This window comes from Oncorhynchus gorbuscha, linkage group LG10 (genome assembly GCF_021184085.1).
Source record: "Oncorhynchus gorbuscha isolate QuinsamMale2020 ecotype Even-year linkage group LG10, OgorEven_v1.0, whole genome shotgun sequence".
Lineage (NCBI taxonomy): Eukaryota > Metazoa > Chordata > Actinopteri > Salmoniformes > Salmonidae > Oncorhynchus > Oncorhynchus gorbuscha.
In genome coordinates this window covers 27,482,777-27,499,942 of record NC_060182.1, presented here as the reverse complement: position 1 = coordinate 27,499,942, position 17,166 = coordinate 27,482,777, and the positions used below count along the sequence as shown (strand labels likewise).

Here is a 17,166-nt window from a genome sequence, read left to right as displayed (position 1 = left end):
AGTGCAAAATATGTGTTTGTTTTAGTAGTATCCGAAAAACTGTGTTGAGCAGTAGTGAAGAAACCACTGACAGGATTGCATTTTTCTTAGCCTTGGAGATATTCATCCCTATTTCAAAGTACTCTCATACTTAAAGGGACTTTTTGGGGCCACTTTCAACAAGGTGCTCATATCTTCCTACCCAAGGTAAGATGTGGCCTTTTATTTTGGTATAGTATGTGTGTGTGTTACATTCTGTTCTTTGAAAAAAATATCCATAATACTGTACCAAATAACTTCAAATAAATGCAGAGCCGCCCCTACTTTGGGTTCAGGGAAAGTTACGCTACACAAGTGGATGCAAAATGTTATGACTTTCTGCAAATGAGTAACAAAGGTATACTGGTACCTATACATAACATCCTCAAGCCTAAAGAGCTTCACATTTATGAGCACATTGTGAGCACATTGTTCCCCTCCTTCAAACAACTAAATTCTGATTACACTGAATGAGATATCTATGTGCAGTGTATATCATCACATAAAAGTCCATTATCTTGTAAAAACTTGTTTGGCCATGTCCATTGTGGCTCACACAAAGGTTGGTGTCAGGTGAAGGAGGGGATACAACTTCAGTTCAAGTGTACACCGTGACTACAACAGTGGCAGTCTGTGCAGTTTAAAATGAGGGAGGACAATATATATTTTTCATGAGCATGGCCTTATTTCTATTACAGCGTATTGGATGACTGTCATTCATATTCCATTCACCCAGTTCAATTTAACTATGATAGATTAAGGCTACTACATGATACTCAAATTTTCTCTATACCTATCATGAAGTTGCTACAACCTATCCCATGAATGAAAGTTTACAACGTAGGTGCACACAGGTTGAGAGAAAATGTTGAGGCGACAGAAGGTTGAGAGAAAATGTTGAGGCGACAGAAGGTTGAGAGAAAAATATTGAGGCAACAGACTGTGACACATGGACAAACATTGACACATTCAATACTGCCTTGCACACTCTTGCCTGCATCTAGCTGATGTAGGGTGTAATCATTAGTCAAACAGTTGCAAACCAGAGTTTGTATAGGACAAATGTATGTATATTCCCGTTTTGTTCCGTTTGCTTCTGTTAAAGAAAAGTTTTGCAACAGAATCGACGGAATGAATACACCCCTGATCACGTGTAAAGACAGTTCACTTTCATAGCAGCCATGTTGTATTCCTTCTCGCATCTATGCGCTCTCCTCCTCTCACCTTTTCCCTTTGCTTGTGGATTTCAATCCACAACACATCAGTTGTACGTGACCAGACAAAAAACCTTTCCAAGCCAAACCATATCTTAACCTCTACACACATCCTACATCGTTGTCACCATATTAGCTAAAGTAACGTCATAGTCAACATAACTAATACAACTAATGCGTTAGTAAACCCGCTACGATCATGCAGTAACATTAGTGTAGTCAGTAAGTAGTTTAGCACTTAAACCGGAGGGCCTGGTGGCAATAAATTAGTCAAACCAAAAGCTTACCTTGACTTGGAGGAGTTCTAGTGTTGTGTTGGATAGTCATTGCCAGCTAGCTAACATAGCATCCCTCTGTTTGAGCAGGGTGCTTGAGTAGGCTAAACTCACTAGCTGCATTTGCTAGCTAAGTAAGTGAAACTTAAAGTAAAAAAATAAAATAATAATCTCTCTCTCCTTCTTGTCTTTCATTTTGGAAAAAATTAATTTGTTAAAAACTGTTCAACTATTGTCTTTCTCTCTTTGAGTCAACTACTGTAGCTTATGCTTTCAGTACTTGATTTGTTCTCTGGTCCTTTGACTGGGTGGACAACATGTCAGTTCATGCTGCAAGAGCTCTGATAGGTTGGAGGAAGTCCTCCGTAAGATGGCATAATTACTGTGTAAGTCTATGGAAGGGGGAGAACCATGAGCTTCCTAGGTTTTGTAATGAAGCAAATGCACCCAGAGGAGGACGGAAGCTAGATGTCCTCCGGCTACACCATGATGCTTCCCTAAAGAGTGCCGTTGAGGCTATTGTAGACCTTCAATGCTTCAATGCAAAAAAAATGTGTTTAATAAATTATTTGGTGACGTAAATACATTTAGTATAGTTTTATCTAAAAAGGATAACTTTTTAAATGTTTAACCATTTTTTAAATGAAATTCACTGGAGGATGATACTCCCCTAACTCCTCTGAAGAGCCTCCACCGGACAACAACTACTGCTATTTGAATGCTAGTCTCGCTTTTTATAATCTAAGGCCGGCCAAAGTTGAATTACTGTTTAACGGATGTCCCGCCTTACTTTTCTCCATACCCCACAAATATATGTGCAATGTATGATTTGCTTGTAATGCACTGTCCGCTCTCCTTTGAGGCTTTCCCAAATTGAAGCTCAGGAGACCAAACAGCCTCAGATCATGTTCGAGCTTCGAGACAGTGAAACACACAGGCTCGCATCTGCAGATCACTTGCCGATGCTTATTTTTTCTCTCATGCTGTCATGGCTGAAGCCAGCGCCAAATGCCTACTATAATGGGACGTCCCTCATTATAAACAAACAGTCAGTTAAATGCATCAATTTCAGATATATTCAGATATATTCATCAGCAAAGACGCAGTGCAAGCTGATAGTATTTTGGACAACCAAATTGAAGTCAAAATTATTAATGAAATCGAAGTGTGTTAGCTGTATGGTGATTTGCGATTCATAATTTACATTTTACCGGTACTAGGTCAACTGATAACACCAAGACAGAATGCGTTTGAAGTGCGCACACGCTTCGCCTAGATCCATGATATGATATGAGGTCTCCAAGGTGGGGCAGCCAGACGAGACAATCGAAGGAGGATGCGTTGAGCAAAGTTACTGGGCTCGAATTTAGTCTTTAGCTCTATAGATTGATGCCTCTAATTGTGCATGTTATAAACAACATTTATTTTATTTTTAACCTTTATTTAACTAGGCAAGTCAGTTAAGAACAAATTCTTATTTTCAATGACGCCTAGGAACAGTGGGTTAGCTGCCTGTTCAGGGGCAGAACGACAGCTCGGGGTTTGAACTTCCGGTCACTAGTCCAACGCTCTAACCACTAGGCTACCCTGCCGCCCCATTTTGATGATGATAGGCTATACTCTACGGCTGGATATGTGTATTTGTTTAAACATTAATTTGGCAGACCTAACTTGATAGACTAGGTATTAAAGAAAGAGGGTCAATGACAGGCCTAATCATATTTGTATGGATATTTTGTTTATTTCGCCTATAGGCTATAGAGATGCATTCAGGTAATTAACTTATTATTATACATGAACATTTATTTTTTTCACATGTATTGTCAATCATTCTGTAATTAGATTTTTAAAAAGTGGTTTACTCTACTGCCCTATGCATCACATTCAATTGGGAGATTGGATTGCACTTTTTTATAATCAGGAATAAAGAAACTGTCACAAGTTATACTTCCCATTGTGTTTAATTTCTCATGGTTATAATAACATTGTAACATCTGCATTCTTTTTAAGAAAAATAGTGTAGGTTTTCCCATGGAACAATATAACTTTTGAAGCTCACATTAGGCCTAGAGCCTGCACAAGTGCCTAGGACAATGTGGTAAAGTTATTCCTTATCCACTTAATGTTTTTTTCTCTCACTTGCCTCACTTTTCTGGGGGGTTAAATCCATTAAACAGTGAATCAATTGTGTTTGGCCTAACCACTATTTATTCTCAATAATGGCCTCACCAACATATCTGCCTAGCTTGCTTCTTATCCTCTTCTGCCGGGCAATCTTAAAGTTGCAGCATCTCACTGATTTATCTTTTTATCAATGGCAGTCTGTTACCGCCAATGTAGCTAAAATACAAAAGAACATATGCAACCAATGCATTGAATTCATGTTTGAGATAGTAAACAACTAGTCACATTACTTTTAATGTGTGTGTGTGTGTGTGTGTGTGTGTGTGTGTGTGTGTGTGTGTGTGTGTGTGTGTGTGTGTGTGTGTGTGTGTGTGTGTGTGTGTGTGTGTGTGTGTGTGTGTGTGTGTGTGTGGTGGATGAAAACACTTTTAGACTGTTCAAACACAGAAAGCAACAATATTTGTTACATTCTTTGTCCTCTCCAGACAAACCATGCTAGTCACCGTGGCAGCCCCACTTTGCTTCCCTCCACATCCTGCTCTCTTCCTCCTGACCTGTCTCCTGTGGGTGTTCCCAGCTCAGAGCCATGCTGGCAACATCCTGGTGTACCCTGTGGACGGCAGTCATTGGCTCAACATGGACATCCTCCTGCGAGAGCTGCACCAGCGGGGGCACTCTTTAATGGTGGTCCGCTCGTCCACCAGCTGGTACGTCCCTGAACACGCTCCCCACTACTCCTCCGTCACAGTGCCGGTGCCCAGGGCCAGCAGACAGGAGGACCCACAGTACATGGCATATTTCCTGAAGAGGAACCTGGAGATATGGACACGAGAGCGCTCCGTTTTGTCCTTCATTGAGCTACAGAAGGAGACTATTAATTTGCTGGAGGAGGCCCATCGCAGCAGTGCTGAAATGGCCCTCTTAGCCATGGAGGACAAACAATTAATGGAGAAGCTGAAGGCAGCCAACTTTGATTTAATGTTGACTGATCCTGGATTTGCAGGAGGAGTTGTATTAGGGACTTACTTGGGTCTTCCTATTGTGCTTAACGTTCGTTGGATCACTAATGCAGAGGGACACTTTGCAATTGCACCTTCGCCCCTTTCTTACATACCAACTATCGGGTCACTGGTCACAGATAAAATGAGTTTTGCCAACAAACTGAAAAACTTCTTGCATTATGGAATCGCTCTTTATATTGATTATGGCATAACAAGACCATTATACCAGGGTGTGATCAACAAATTCATCGATCCAAACACCAACATCTATTCTCTCATTCAAGGGGCTGACCTATGGCTGATGAGAGTGGACTTTGTGTTCGAGTTCCCACGCCCCACCATGCCCAACGTGGTCTACATGGGGGGCTTCCAGTGTAAGCCTTCTAAGCCTTTGCCAGCAGAGTTAGAGGCATTTATGCAAAGCTCGGGGGAACATGGGGTCGTGGTCATGTCTTTGGGGAGTCTGCTGGGTAGCCTCCTACCGGAGATCTCAGAGGTCATTGCCACTGCCTTCGCCCTCCTGCCTCAGAAGGTGGTGTGGAGACACACGGGAGAGAAGCCCTCTACTCTAGGCAACAACACACTGTTGGTGAACTGGCTGCCTCAGAATGACCTACTGGGCCATCCCAAAACTAGAGGCTTTGTGACACATGGGGGCACCAATGGGATCTATGAGGCCATCTACCATGGGGTTCCCATGTTAGGCCTTCCTCTAATTTTTGACCAGTTTGACAACATGCTGCGTCTACAGGCCAGGGGTGTGGCTAAGGTTCTCGAGGTGACAACCCTAAAGGTGGAACCTATGACACAGGCACTGACAGACATCCTGGACAACAGGAAGCACTATAGAAACAATATGCGCAGGATGTCAAAGCTCCACCATGATACACCTCTCAAACCAATGGACAACGCCATCTTCTGGCTAGAATTTGCTGTGAGACACAAGGGTGCAGCACACTTGCGCACTGAGTCCTACAAGATGCCCTGGTATGCTTACCACAATGTGGATGTGCTGGTACTTCTCCTGACTGTTGTAGTCTCTGTCCTGTTACTAACGCTAATGACTTGCAAGGTTTTAGGCAGGGCTCTTTGCCGAAAGAAAAAGGAAAAAGTGCAGTAATTTCTGAAGAATTTGTTTTACATTCTACAGTACATTCAAATTATCTGGTGCAATTGAAATCCACTACAAGACAAATGGGCATGAAACTTTGTCAAAATCAGACTATAGATGATTAATCAATCACTCTTTCTTGTAATAAAATAAAAACAGCAATTTAGCAAATGTTAAATCAATGCAATCTTGTCAATGTCACAATATTGCTAATACAACATTTTTATAGATCTTTATTTTTTTTTACAGACATTAAAATGTACCCATCACCTATAACCATGTTCATATTCACATAATACCACAATCTCTTTCTTGGTCAACACAAAATAATTACAAAATAAAATGGTCGACAACAATGTGATGCATTTTTTGCTTTTATGTCCTAGATTTCTGAGTGGTGGATTTGACTAATGTTTGTGTGGTACAGCTAAATATTTTAAACAGTTAAAAAAATAAAGTGCCCATCAGCTGTATGGTATTGACAATACACATCTCTCCAATTTATGAACAGTCCCATTTGCTTGCACTACGCAAGAAAAATGCAGTAAAAAATTTGCAAAGCAAATTAAATATAACCTAATGAATTATCTTCAGGTTACAAAAGTTGTCTCAAGTTTCTGGGGATCATGATCAGACATGAAATCTATCTTCAGTCAGATATTTAAAAACTAGTATAGAACCTATATACTGAGTGCACAAAAAAATAGGAACACCTGCTCCATCCATGACATACTGACCAGGTGAATACCAGTGAAAACTATGATCACATCTGTTAAATCCACTTCAATCAGTGTAGATGAAGGGGAGGAGACAGAGTAAAGAAGGATTTTTAAGCCTTGAAATAATTGAGACAGATCGTGTATGTGTCATTCAGAGTGTGAATGGGCAAGACAAAATATTTAAGTGCCTTTGAATGAGGTATGGCAGTAGGTGCCAAGAACTGCAATGCTGCTGGTTTTTCACACAACAGTTTTCCGTGTGTATCAACAATGGTCCACCACCTAAAGGACATCCAGCCAATTTGACACAACTGTTGGAAGCATTGGGGTCAACATGAGCCAGTATTCCTGTGGAATACTTTCGACACCTTGTAGAGTCCATGCCAGACAAATTGTGACTCTTCTGAGGGTAAAAGGGGTACAACTCAATAAGAAAGGTGTTCCTAATTATTTGTCCACTGTGTACAATAGATACCAGTTTGCAACTTTGCTATATTCCATTAGAAAAACATCCCATCGTAACAGTGGCTTTAAAGTGTGGTGTGTCCTTTTCTGACATGTGCCCAAGGGTTGGTATGGGAAACTCCTCAATAACTTCAGTTGGCCGAGGGGACTTTTTTATACAACTATCTATCTAAAGATAATTGGGTTAGCAAGAAAAGGTAGCAGTAAAACTGATCCTAAAATAAAAGATGGCATGTGTCAAATTGCTAAACAACCCTAATTTCTGGCATTCTTACTTCAAACTACCAGACAGATCCTTTTATGTACCAAGATAAGATTTTAGCACCAATTAGGACTAGCTATTTTCTTAAATGACCATGTAAAGGGGAATGTCACTGATCATTTTATTAACTAGAGTTAAAATCAAGAGTAATTTTTGAAAGCGGTTTCATCTTCCATAAAATATTTAATGGCTGCTCTGCAAAAGTGCGAAAAATGCTCATCTATAACATTAATTTACCAACAAATTACAAAATGAGGGGAACTGTATTAAATATTCAAATGGCAGTCTTTGCTCAATGTTAACTTCCTAAAGTAAGTATCGGAGGCTCTTAACTGGGGTAGCACTTAACCATGCTAAATTGTGTCTGATTGTAGGCTATTTAACTGTGGACAAAGATTAATCTATGCCAGCCAAACATAATAGAATCCTTGACGCAGACATGCCCTGAAAATTTGGTCCAAAATAAATCACCAATTATTTGTCTTGAACATTTGCACAAAACAAAATTAGCAATTGTAGTAAAATTTTAGATGACTTGGAAAGCAGATCAAAGATAGCACTGAATCAATATTGATCAACTCAAAACGTTGTCTTTCTTTTTCTGAAAGTTTGATTTATGCATGTCATTATCTAAATTAGTATTTTTTCCATTTCAAATTCCAAAATAACATCATGTCTAATCCTGATTGGTTAATGTAAGTAATGTCAGAGTAAATTCCACTAGATGGGCCAACTGCAAAGTCAAAATTGGCTATATTGAAAAATTCATGAAAACAAATATTTGCTTTTAGGGCTTAATTTAAGGTTAGGCATTAGGGTTACCAGTGTGGTTAAGGTTAGGTTTAAAATCAGATCTTATGACTTTGTGGCTGTGCCAGCTATAGTGACCTCTGCAGAATCACTGTTTCCTGGTTAAAGACTCATGACAATAAATGCCAACCTGCTTCTCTACTAGAGGCGAATATTCATGATAATTTACATTGACATCAAAAAAGGTATAGTAAACGGATGATTGATTTCATGTGGATTTAGAAGAGACAGAGAGGTTGTACCTGTCACAAATATAACGATAACAAAACAATTGCTTAAAGAATAAATGTAGCATTTTTTTAAATTAAATGCAAATTTTGACATGCAAAATCACTAAGAAATCTGAGCCATGGGTGAATACAATTTAACAATTTTTTTATACGGGAGAGTAGACGGGCAATTCCACAGTACAGTAAATGACACGAGGCAGGTTTCCATTGACCAAGCAATGTCACATCAAAATAATGTGCCACGTGTAATGGAAACGGCAGATATGAGAATTATTATCCGTTCAACATGGGTGGATTTTTCTGTCGTCTAACTTTATTTATTGCAACAAATTATGGAAACTTTTTCAAATGAATTATGATTGGCAATTTTTAATGTATGCGGGCATGTGATACACGTAACTATAAAAGCTCCACTCCACATTTCATTGTAAATGCCTACTGCTTGCTAAATCTAATCTTCAATTTAAAAAATGTTTCTTTGCAGAACAAGGATTGTTTTGACTTTCAAAATTCCCTGAATTGCTTCGCCCTGCTTTTCTGGTTGGCTGGATGCAAGTTGCACCATCCAATTATTACAGATCTACAGGAGTCACCATGGCACGGGCCGTGGCGCTACATTGGCACGATTATGATTAGAATATGGCAAATAAGACATCCCGATTGGCACAGCGGTCTAAAGCACTGCATCGCAGCGCTAAAGGCATTACTACAGACCTGGGTCCGATCCCAGGCTGTGTCGCAGGCGACCGGGAGACCCATGAGGCGGCACACAATTGGTCCAGCGTCATCCAGGTTAGGCCGGCGGGATATCCTTGTCCCATCGCGCTCTAGCGACTCCTTGTGCCGGGCCGGGCGCTTGCACGGTGACTGCGGTCGCCAGCTGGACTGTGTTTCCACCAACACACTGGTGCGGCTGGTTAAGCGAGCAGTGTGGCTTGGCAGGGTTTTGTTTCAGGGGACGCAGGGCTCTGGACCGTCGCCTCTCCCAAGTCCGTACGGGAGTTGCAACGATGGTACAAGACTAACTACCAATTGGACATTATGAAAAAGGGGTAAAATGTATAAATATTTTTTTAAAGACTACGGCAAATATCGGTCAACTATTGCATTCTATCCAGATAACTTGGTCTACCTGAGACATGAAACAGATAGGTGGGAGGGCATACAGGCTGTCGCCAATTTAGTCACGCGCAATTTGCCTAAATGGATAATGGAAACACTTCAACCATTTCATTTTTATTCAACACTTTCCTTTTTTTAAAAGTGCCGTCATTACGCCCAGCGTTTATTTTTAAATACACACAACAGTTAAATGGAAACGCACCATAGCAGGCAATTGTCGCAACCATTTTCTATGCAAACTTTGTAAATGTCGACAGAAAAAATATATATAATTCACTTGACAAGTTGATGGAAACATAGCTACTGAGACTTTTTTAAATGTATATTAAACAAAAACCAATGATTGCAAAATTAATCAAACCTTACAACTCTGCCTATTTTTACAATTCCAACTGAAAATGTTACAAAAACACAGAACAGTGCCGATGCAAAGTTTGGTAACAGAATGACAATTTGTGCTGTAATTCGGTTACCAAACTTTTCATATGCAATGTTCTGCGGAAATTTTTAAAACAAGTTCTTGTGCATAGAGTTGTATGCTTAGTTTAACTTTGTAATCATAGGTTTTTGTTTGGCATACAGTTTAAAGTGAAACATTGGCTGTCTCAGTGTTACTGCTACCGTGGAATTGCCCAGATACAGTATTTAGGGAGCAAAATGACTTCAACATGACTTAGCGCTTTAAAAAAAAGTGCATTCTATATTTTATTGAATGCATGTTTGTGATGCAACAAATTTTCAAGCACTTCTCGGTAAGGTTAATATTTTTTCCCTTCTCAAAATGCTGGTACCTTGTTGTCAAATGAACAAATATTGTGAATCATTCTTGTTGATTTGGTTCACAATATTTGTTCATTTGACAGCAAGGTACCAGCAGTGAGAAAATTTCAGACTTATTTACTACCAAATAATTGTATGATGGTAATGTCTCTGGCTTACAAGGATTCTGTCCTAGCCTGGCAATAAACAAAATGCAAAATGTCCCAACAGTGACTTGCCCGCTTATAGCCATGTGAAGAAAGTCTACAAGGGGAAATTTCATAAACACTTTTTGGGAAATAGATGTGTGAAAACAAAAGAAAATGTAAAATCTGATTTTATAGTCAACTCACAAGTTACAATAGAAAATATTAGCATTGTCCCTCCAGCAGAAAGAACAAAGCCCTTCAACTTTCAAAGCACTTCTCTTCGGTCTGTGTTCCACATCTCCTGACTCACTTGCTTTGGATCACTTTTATTTCACATTCCCTTCATAGATGAAAGGGCAGGGCACCCAGCATTCTCCCTCACACTTCTTCCTGAAACAGAACAGCCTTTTCACTTTTCTTGCTCCTGTCCTCACCATGAAGTCAAGTTCTCTTATTCGGGACACTGGTTCCCCCTCTGCTAAAAGCAGCAGACGCATGCGTTTCTAGGATGGAGTCCCTCTGCTCCCTCCAAGTGTGGCTGCGGTTTCAGCTGCAGACCCTGCCCCCACTCCTGTGACCAGATTCCGGAGCAGCTTGCGGCGGCCAGCCTGATAGTCCTCCTCATCCACATTGACCAGGAGTTTGATGGCCTCATGGCCCACTGCCTGTTTGAGTGAGTCTGTGATGAAGACACCCTTCAGGGCCTCCAGCAGGGAGCCGTTGATGTAGTCCCGCCAAAAAGCATCTAGGTAGGTGAGCTCCGAGAACTTGATGTCGCAGATGATGGAGCCCAGGTCCCGGGACTTGAGGATAGTGTTTGCCTGGTTGAACCTCTCAAACTGCCTCTCCAGAGCCTCCTGCTTGTTGGAGAAAACGTTTCCCAGAAGCGCTGATTCATGCTGGCAGTACTCAGCACGCACTCGTAGGCGGATGTCTGCAGGGGTGTGGGGTGAATAGGGAAGAACAAGGGGAGGGGTGACACAGAGGAAGAGGTGTGCCGTCTATTGGAAACTATACTGTCAATGAATCATGACGCAATCATTAATTTTTAATCAGCGTCTGTATAATTTGGCGCATATCTGTATGCATGTGCTTTAGCCAAGTCCTTTGTCATTCATTGTCATGAAATAACTGACAAAAAGTAGATACAATCTTTGAAAGCATAAAGTTACGTAAGAAGTATTTTTCTTCCGTGCTTTCATGAAACACACTCAAAATGCCCTTACCACAGGTTTGCTTTTCCCTGCAGTCACCTGTGGCGTAGGCCCTCTTTCTTTTGCGGCTGGGTAATGGGGGGCCTGGCTTGGTGCGGGAAGGGCCCACCTGGGTCCCCGATGGAGAACAGCAGATCACTGGCTGGGGACCTGTTAGTAGAGTGGGGGGCAAAGACATTTACAGATGTATTTATGTCACTATTTCCACCAATTATATTAATTCCCCCAACACACATACATTACATCAAAAGTATGTGGACACCTGCTCGTCAAACATGTCATTCCAACACCCCCCCCCCCCCAATTTGCTGTTGTAAAAGCCTCCACTCTTCTGGGAATGCTTTCCACTAGATGTTGGAACATTGCTGTGAGGACTTGCCTTCATTAAGCCACAAGAGCATTAGTGAGGTCGGGCACTGATGTTGGGCGATTAGGCCTGGCTCGCAGTTGGCATTCCAATTCATCCCAAAGGTGTTCAATGGGGTTGGGTCAGGGCTCTGTGCAGGCCAATCAAGTTCTTCCACACCCATCTCGACAAACCATTTCTATATGGACCTTGCTTTGTGCACAGGGGCATTGTCATGATGAAACAGGTTGGAGAGATTGGAAACCCAAATTGGTCTACACGGACATGTTCTGGCCTGGTTTAGGTCTTATCTGTCGGAAAGATATCAGTTTGTCTCTGTGAATGGTTTGTCTCTGACAAATCAACTTTTTCTCTGTTTTAGGACCACTATTGTTTTCACTATATATTTTACCTCTTGCTCTGTGCAGGCCAATCAAGTTCTTCCACACCCATCTCGACAAACCATTTCTATATGGACCTTGCTTTGTGCACAGGGGCATTGTCATGATGAAACAGGTAAGGGCTTCCCAAACTTTTGCCACAAAGAATGTTATTGTGGTATTAAGATTTCCATTCACTAGAACTAAAGGGCCTAGCCAGAAACATGAACTGCCTCAGACCATTATTCTTCTTCCACCAAAATGTACAGTTGGCACTGTAATGCAGGTAGCATTATCCTGGCATCTACCAAACCCAGATTAGTCCGTCAGGCTGCCAGATGGTGAAGCGATTAATTACTTCAGAGAACGCGTTTCTACTGCTCCAAAGTCCAACGGCGGCGAGCCACCACTCCAGACACCGCTTGGCGTTGCGCATAGTGATCTTACGCGTGTGTGCGGCTGCTCAGCCATGAAAACCCATTTCATGAATCTCCCGACAAACAGTTCTTGTGCTGACGTTGCTTCCAGAGGCAGTTTTCAACTCGGTAGGGAGTGTTGCAACTGAGGACAGAATTTTTACACGCTTCAGCACTTCGCGGTCGGTGAGCTTTTGTGGTCTAACACTTCGCGGCTGAGCCATTGTTTCGCCTACACGTTTCCACTTCACAATAACAGCACTTAGTTGACCAGGGTAGCTCTACCAGGGCAGAAATTTGACTAACTCACTTGTTGGAAAAGTGACATCCTATGATGGTGCCACGTTGAAAGTCACAGAACTCTTCAGTAAGGTCATTCTACTGCCAATGTTTTTTTTTATGGCGTTTGCATGCTGTGTGCTCAATTTTATACACCTGTCAGAAACTGGTGTAGCTGAAATAGCCGAATCCACTAATTTGAAGCAGTAACCACATACTTCAGTATACTGTATATATGTAGCTGTATACATGCAGAGTCAAACATACCTGTCCTTCTGTGGGGTGCAGCCTCCCTGCTCTCTCCTCCTCTTCTGGGGGACACATAACGTACCGACGTCTCTTCCAGGTACTTATCCACTGGGTCTGGGCACACTGAAATGTAAAGCAGATGAAGGCTTTTGGTTAGTGACTTAAAATATTTCAATTTAACGTAAACTGTCAATTGTTAACTAAGGGACTAGAAAGTGTGTTTTCAAGATGGCGAGAAGTGGAGAGAAATATTTGGAATAACATTTAGGAGATTGACAACATAACATTTTGCAGATGGGGAATCTACGTTTCTCGGTCTCAACACCATTACATGTAGTTTGGTCTTTCATAAAAAAAATATAAAAAAATGACAGTGGGCCTGAAAAAGGCAAAGTTTGAGAAGGAAACCAACGCTTACCGGTCATTCTCTTCCTGAGTGTGACATAGGGCAGCAGGTCGTGCCGTGTGATGATGCGAAGCAGCTGCAGGACGTGTCTGAAGTTGGTCTCATCACATCGCCCCTGGCGCTCCAGAGCCAGCAGGAAGTCCCGGCCACTCCTGATGCCACCGCGCTCATACTCGTCAATGACATCCACGAACAGGAACGAGAGCACTCGCACGTCGCGGTGCGTGAGCTGGGCTCCCACTATGTCGAACATGCGGTGCAGTGAGTACAAGCCGTAAGCATTGTCTACAGCCTCCTCGGGCCAGGGTTCAAAGCGTCCTGACGAGGGCGTCCTTGAAGAGGCAGAGTTAGTGCAGGAGGCCAACGTGCCCCTATTCACTGCAACTCCGCTGGAGGTCCCCACCGACGAGGACCCCACACCGCCCATCAGACCTGTGTGGGAGGCAGGGTGCCCCGCAGCACTACTCTGAGTAGAGTCCAGCTGGTTTGGATGAATGTGAGGCCTGCCCGGGTGAGCTAATGAGTTCTGGGGGATGAGGAGGGGAGGGTTGACATTTGCATTGGGGAGAGAATGCTGCTGTGAGGTCATCACTGTGTTAGGGGTGAACGATCCCAACAACTTCTGTGTTGTGTCTGAATATTTCAACTGCTTTCCTACAAGAAAAGGAGGGACAAAACACTATTCACACCTAAAGTGACCACATTTAAAATACACAAATGTGGGACAACAGAATGATTTTGCAGGAAAGTGTGAGCTTACATAAATACAAACATTTGGTAGCACACACACCCCCCTCCAAATGTTAATGGTTTCATCATAATTCCTTAAAGGTTGTACCTACAAATGTAGCTTATTGAATATATTTATAGAATATGCATAAAAATCCATCCTTCAATTGCAACTTTTGCATATGCCCAACATTTCTATTTTTAATAGGCTACCCTCAAACACCAAATTAGGCATAATACATTTCAAAATAGACCATGCCATGATCAATGTCAATCGTGTTTTACCAGTGAAATGTAAAAAATGTGTCTACATTCTAATCGTTTGATCTCAATCAGTTTAATTGGGAATATAGATTAGATGTTCTTGAATTGCTGTTTCGTGAATACATTAGAGCAGATGGTGGCTGTTTTATGAAAATCTGGGAATATTTCTAGTTCGTCTCAGGGAATGTAAAACAGCTGGGAAGGGAGACTTAAAACGGGATTGAGTGAAGTAGCTGCAAATATGTTGAATAAGCAACTGATGAGCCTCACAAATTTGACGAAATTACCTTATACATTTTAGTTTTAACGTCACCGGTAGGTTTAGGCTACCACATCCTTATGAAATGTACATTTTCATAAACGCAAAGACACGCTGGAATGTCTAACTGAAAAACGCTTACCTGTAACTATGTGTTGAAATTCATACTTCTTAAATATTTTTTTATTGAAAGCAAACACCGAATTTTCCTGAGAGTTCAATTTAGCGCGAATGCGCTTGTGCCAATTGAATATCTGTGTTGAGCACCACAAAATTAGGAAAACGTCGGTTGTTGTATTCCAGTGTTTCCCAACCAGGGTACTTGAGAAGACTCATGAGGCCATAGGCTTATTGGTAAAGTGCACATGAGGGGGTACTTCAAAGGTACCCTGGGCAGAGCAAAATGTACTTGATGTTACAGTAAACGAAAAAGGTTGGGAATCAAAGTTTTTCTTAAGTATGAAGTTACTCTTACCCCGCGGATAGACTGCAGTTGTACAGGTCAAACATAGGTATATGTAAGCGTTTTTTTAATTGACATGTTCACAAGTATCGACTGATGGTGACCCAATGTTGTTAGATAATTGCGCTACCAGTTATCAATACTCACCTCCGCCTCGGAAAACTGGCTACATTGAGGCGTTCCTCAACTAAGCTACAACAGTCGGGAAACTAGCGTAGCTTGTTAACAGTAATGACCAGCTAGCTAACGCTAGAGTACTAACTAGCTACCTACATTATGACATTGTTGACTGTCGCTAACCCTAAATGGCTAGCTGGCTAAACCATGCAGCTAACTGGATAGCCACCGTGCTACAAATAAGAAGCTTGTTATTGTGAAAACGTAGCCAGCTAACGTTAATTACGTCAACTAATTTAAATTTAGATTATCTAGTTAGCTAAATATTTCAGTTACACACAAAATGCAACAAATGTTTAGTCATCATAAAATAAACGACACCACCAGTAACTAGTTTTTCAAATAAAGCTAGTTAGCTAACAAGGACTTGGTCGCTTATGCTAGTTGGCTAACTTTGGCAAAGTAGATAACGTTACCTGGCTATTGATGCTTACCTTAGCTACGTTTCCTTGAGTTAATACCTTGATTCAAAGTCATTTAACTTGAAATGCCGTAGATACTTAGTTAACGTTTTTGGTTGAACCCTTAACTAGCTCCTTCAAGATCAGAAAACACAATTAAAGTGTATAATTTCACACTCTTTCACGAGGCTAACAATTAGCATGCCCATTTTCGTATCTCAGCTAAAATGAAAGAACATCCGGTACACTACGCAGTATTAACATCCGGGTTACAATGGTTTAGACTAGTAAATCTCAAATTCGGTTCGCGTTAGAATTCTTGTAAACCAGACACTCCTTTCCTTCTTCGAAGTTCTCTCTCTTTAAGTAATCTTTGATTTAAACACAGTTGGCTATGTAAAAACACACATGTTTCTCTACATGAGATGGATTGTTTGTTTGTGACAACAAAAACAGGATTCATGTGTTTGGGTTATGATGGATGATATGAAGTGTATTTACAAATTAGGGACAGTTCAACATTTACTGGGGGGGGGTTGCCATCCAAACTTTTTATTGCTGCTTTCGGCAAGGTTGTGTGTTTGTTTTTTTTGTGCACGGGAGGGTATTACATTTTTTTCCCTGGTTTACATTCACTCTTTTGCAGGTTTTACTATAAAATGTATTGCATCCTAGCTGAATTTACTCATTGGCTTGCATGCGCCTCCCCTATATCAAGGTGGTTTGGTACTTCCCTTATGCCCCACACTTTTCTGGACTGCTAACTTTCACATCTATTCTATTCTGTCTAGCCTGCCCTTTATCCACAGAAGTGGTAGATGGCTCAATTGTTCAGATCTGCAATAGGCTAACTAGAAATCAAACCACATTGGCCAATCTGCAGTTGCTACATCCCACTGCTGGACTGCTTCTGAAGCTCAGCAGGGTGGTCCTGGTCAGTCCCTGGATGGGAGACCAGATGCTGCTGGAAGTAGTGTTCTCACTGTGTTCTCAGTCAACCTACCTGGTTAAATAAAATAAATTAATAGCTGCATACATTTTCAATATGAATCCACAAGAACAAATACGAATAGCTGATAGTAGAAAGCCCAGGTGCAACATTGTGCATGAAAGAACATTGAAGACATGAGACACGTAGCTCAAAAAGCTCCCCTAGAATATCTTGTTTAGGGACAATACAATAACCCTACCTAGCCTACAACACCACAATGCAATGAACAATTGCCTTATTATTTTGAAGGGAGTACAACATTCTACTCTAGGCTGCAGTGAAAATGTCATGAATAACAACGAGTAATCGCTGTGATTTGAATGTTTAATTCCA

General features: G+C 41.3%; 2 protein-coding genes across 2 annotated transcripts; one reads left to right on the top strand and one right to left on the bottom strand.

Annotated features, from left to right (window-relative positions):
* Positions 1–6,099, top strand: LOC124045798 (UDP-glucuronosyltransferase 2A1-like). Its single transcript, XM_046365433.1, has 2 exons — positions 1–186; positions 4,117–6,099. Exon 2 carries the CDS (start codon positions 4,124–4,126, stop codon positions 5,750–5,752), a length of 1,629 nt encoding a protein of 542 aa, XP_046221389.1. The 5' UTR covers positions 1–186; positions 4,117–4,123; the 3' UTR covers positions 5,753–6,099.
* LOC124045799 (death effector domain-containing protein-like) lies at positions 5,959–16,205 on the bottom strand. Its single transcript, XM_046365434.1, has 5 exons — positions 15,876–16,205; positions 13,562–14,203; positions 13,162–13,266; positions 11,486–11,623; positions 5,959–11,193 (listed from the first exon to the last, which is right to left on the bottom strand). Exons 2-5 carry the CDS (start codon positions 14,136–14,138, stop codon positions 10,763–10,765), a joined length of 1,251 nt encoding a protein of 416 aa, XP_046221390.1. The 5' UTR covers positions 14,139–14,203; positions 15,876–16,205; the 3' UTR covers positions 5,959–10,762.
* Between the last annotated feature and the right edge of the window lie 961 nt (positions 16,206–17,166).

Excerpts from the sequence above, each read along its gene's own strand:
- LOC124045798 (XM_046365433.1), top strand. The coding sequence starts at position 4,124 with ATGCTAGTCACCGTGGCAGCCCCACTTTGCTTCCCTCCACATCCTGCT.
- LOC124045799 (XM_046365434.1), bottom strand. The coding sequence starts at position 14,138 with ATGACCTCACAGCAGCATTCTCTCCCCAATGCAAATGTCAACCCTCCC. Across the intron at positions 11,624-13,161 it reads TGCACCCCACAGAAGGACAG|GTCCCCAGCCAGTGATCTGC; the intron begins GTATGTTTGACT and ends CTCTACTAACAG. Across the intron at positions 11,194-11,485 it reads CAGGGAAAAGCAAACCTGTG|ACATCCGCCTACGAGTGCGT; the intron begins GTAAGGGCATTT and ends ACACCCCTGCAG.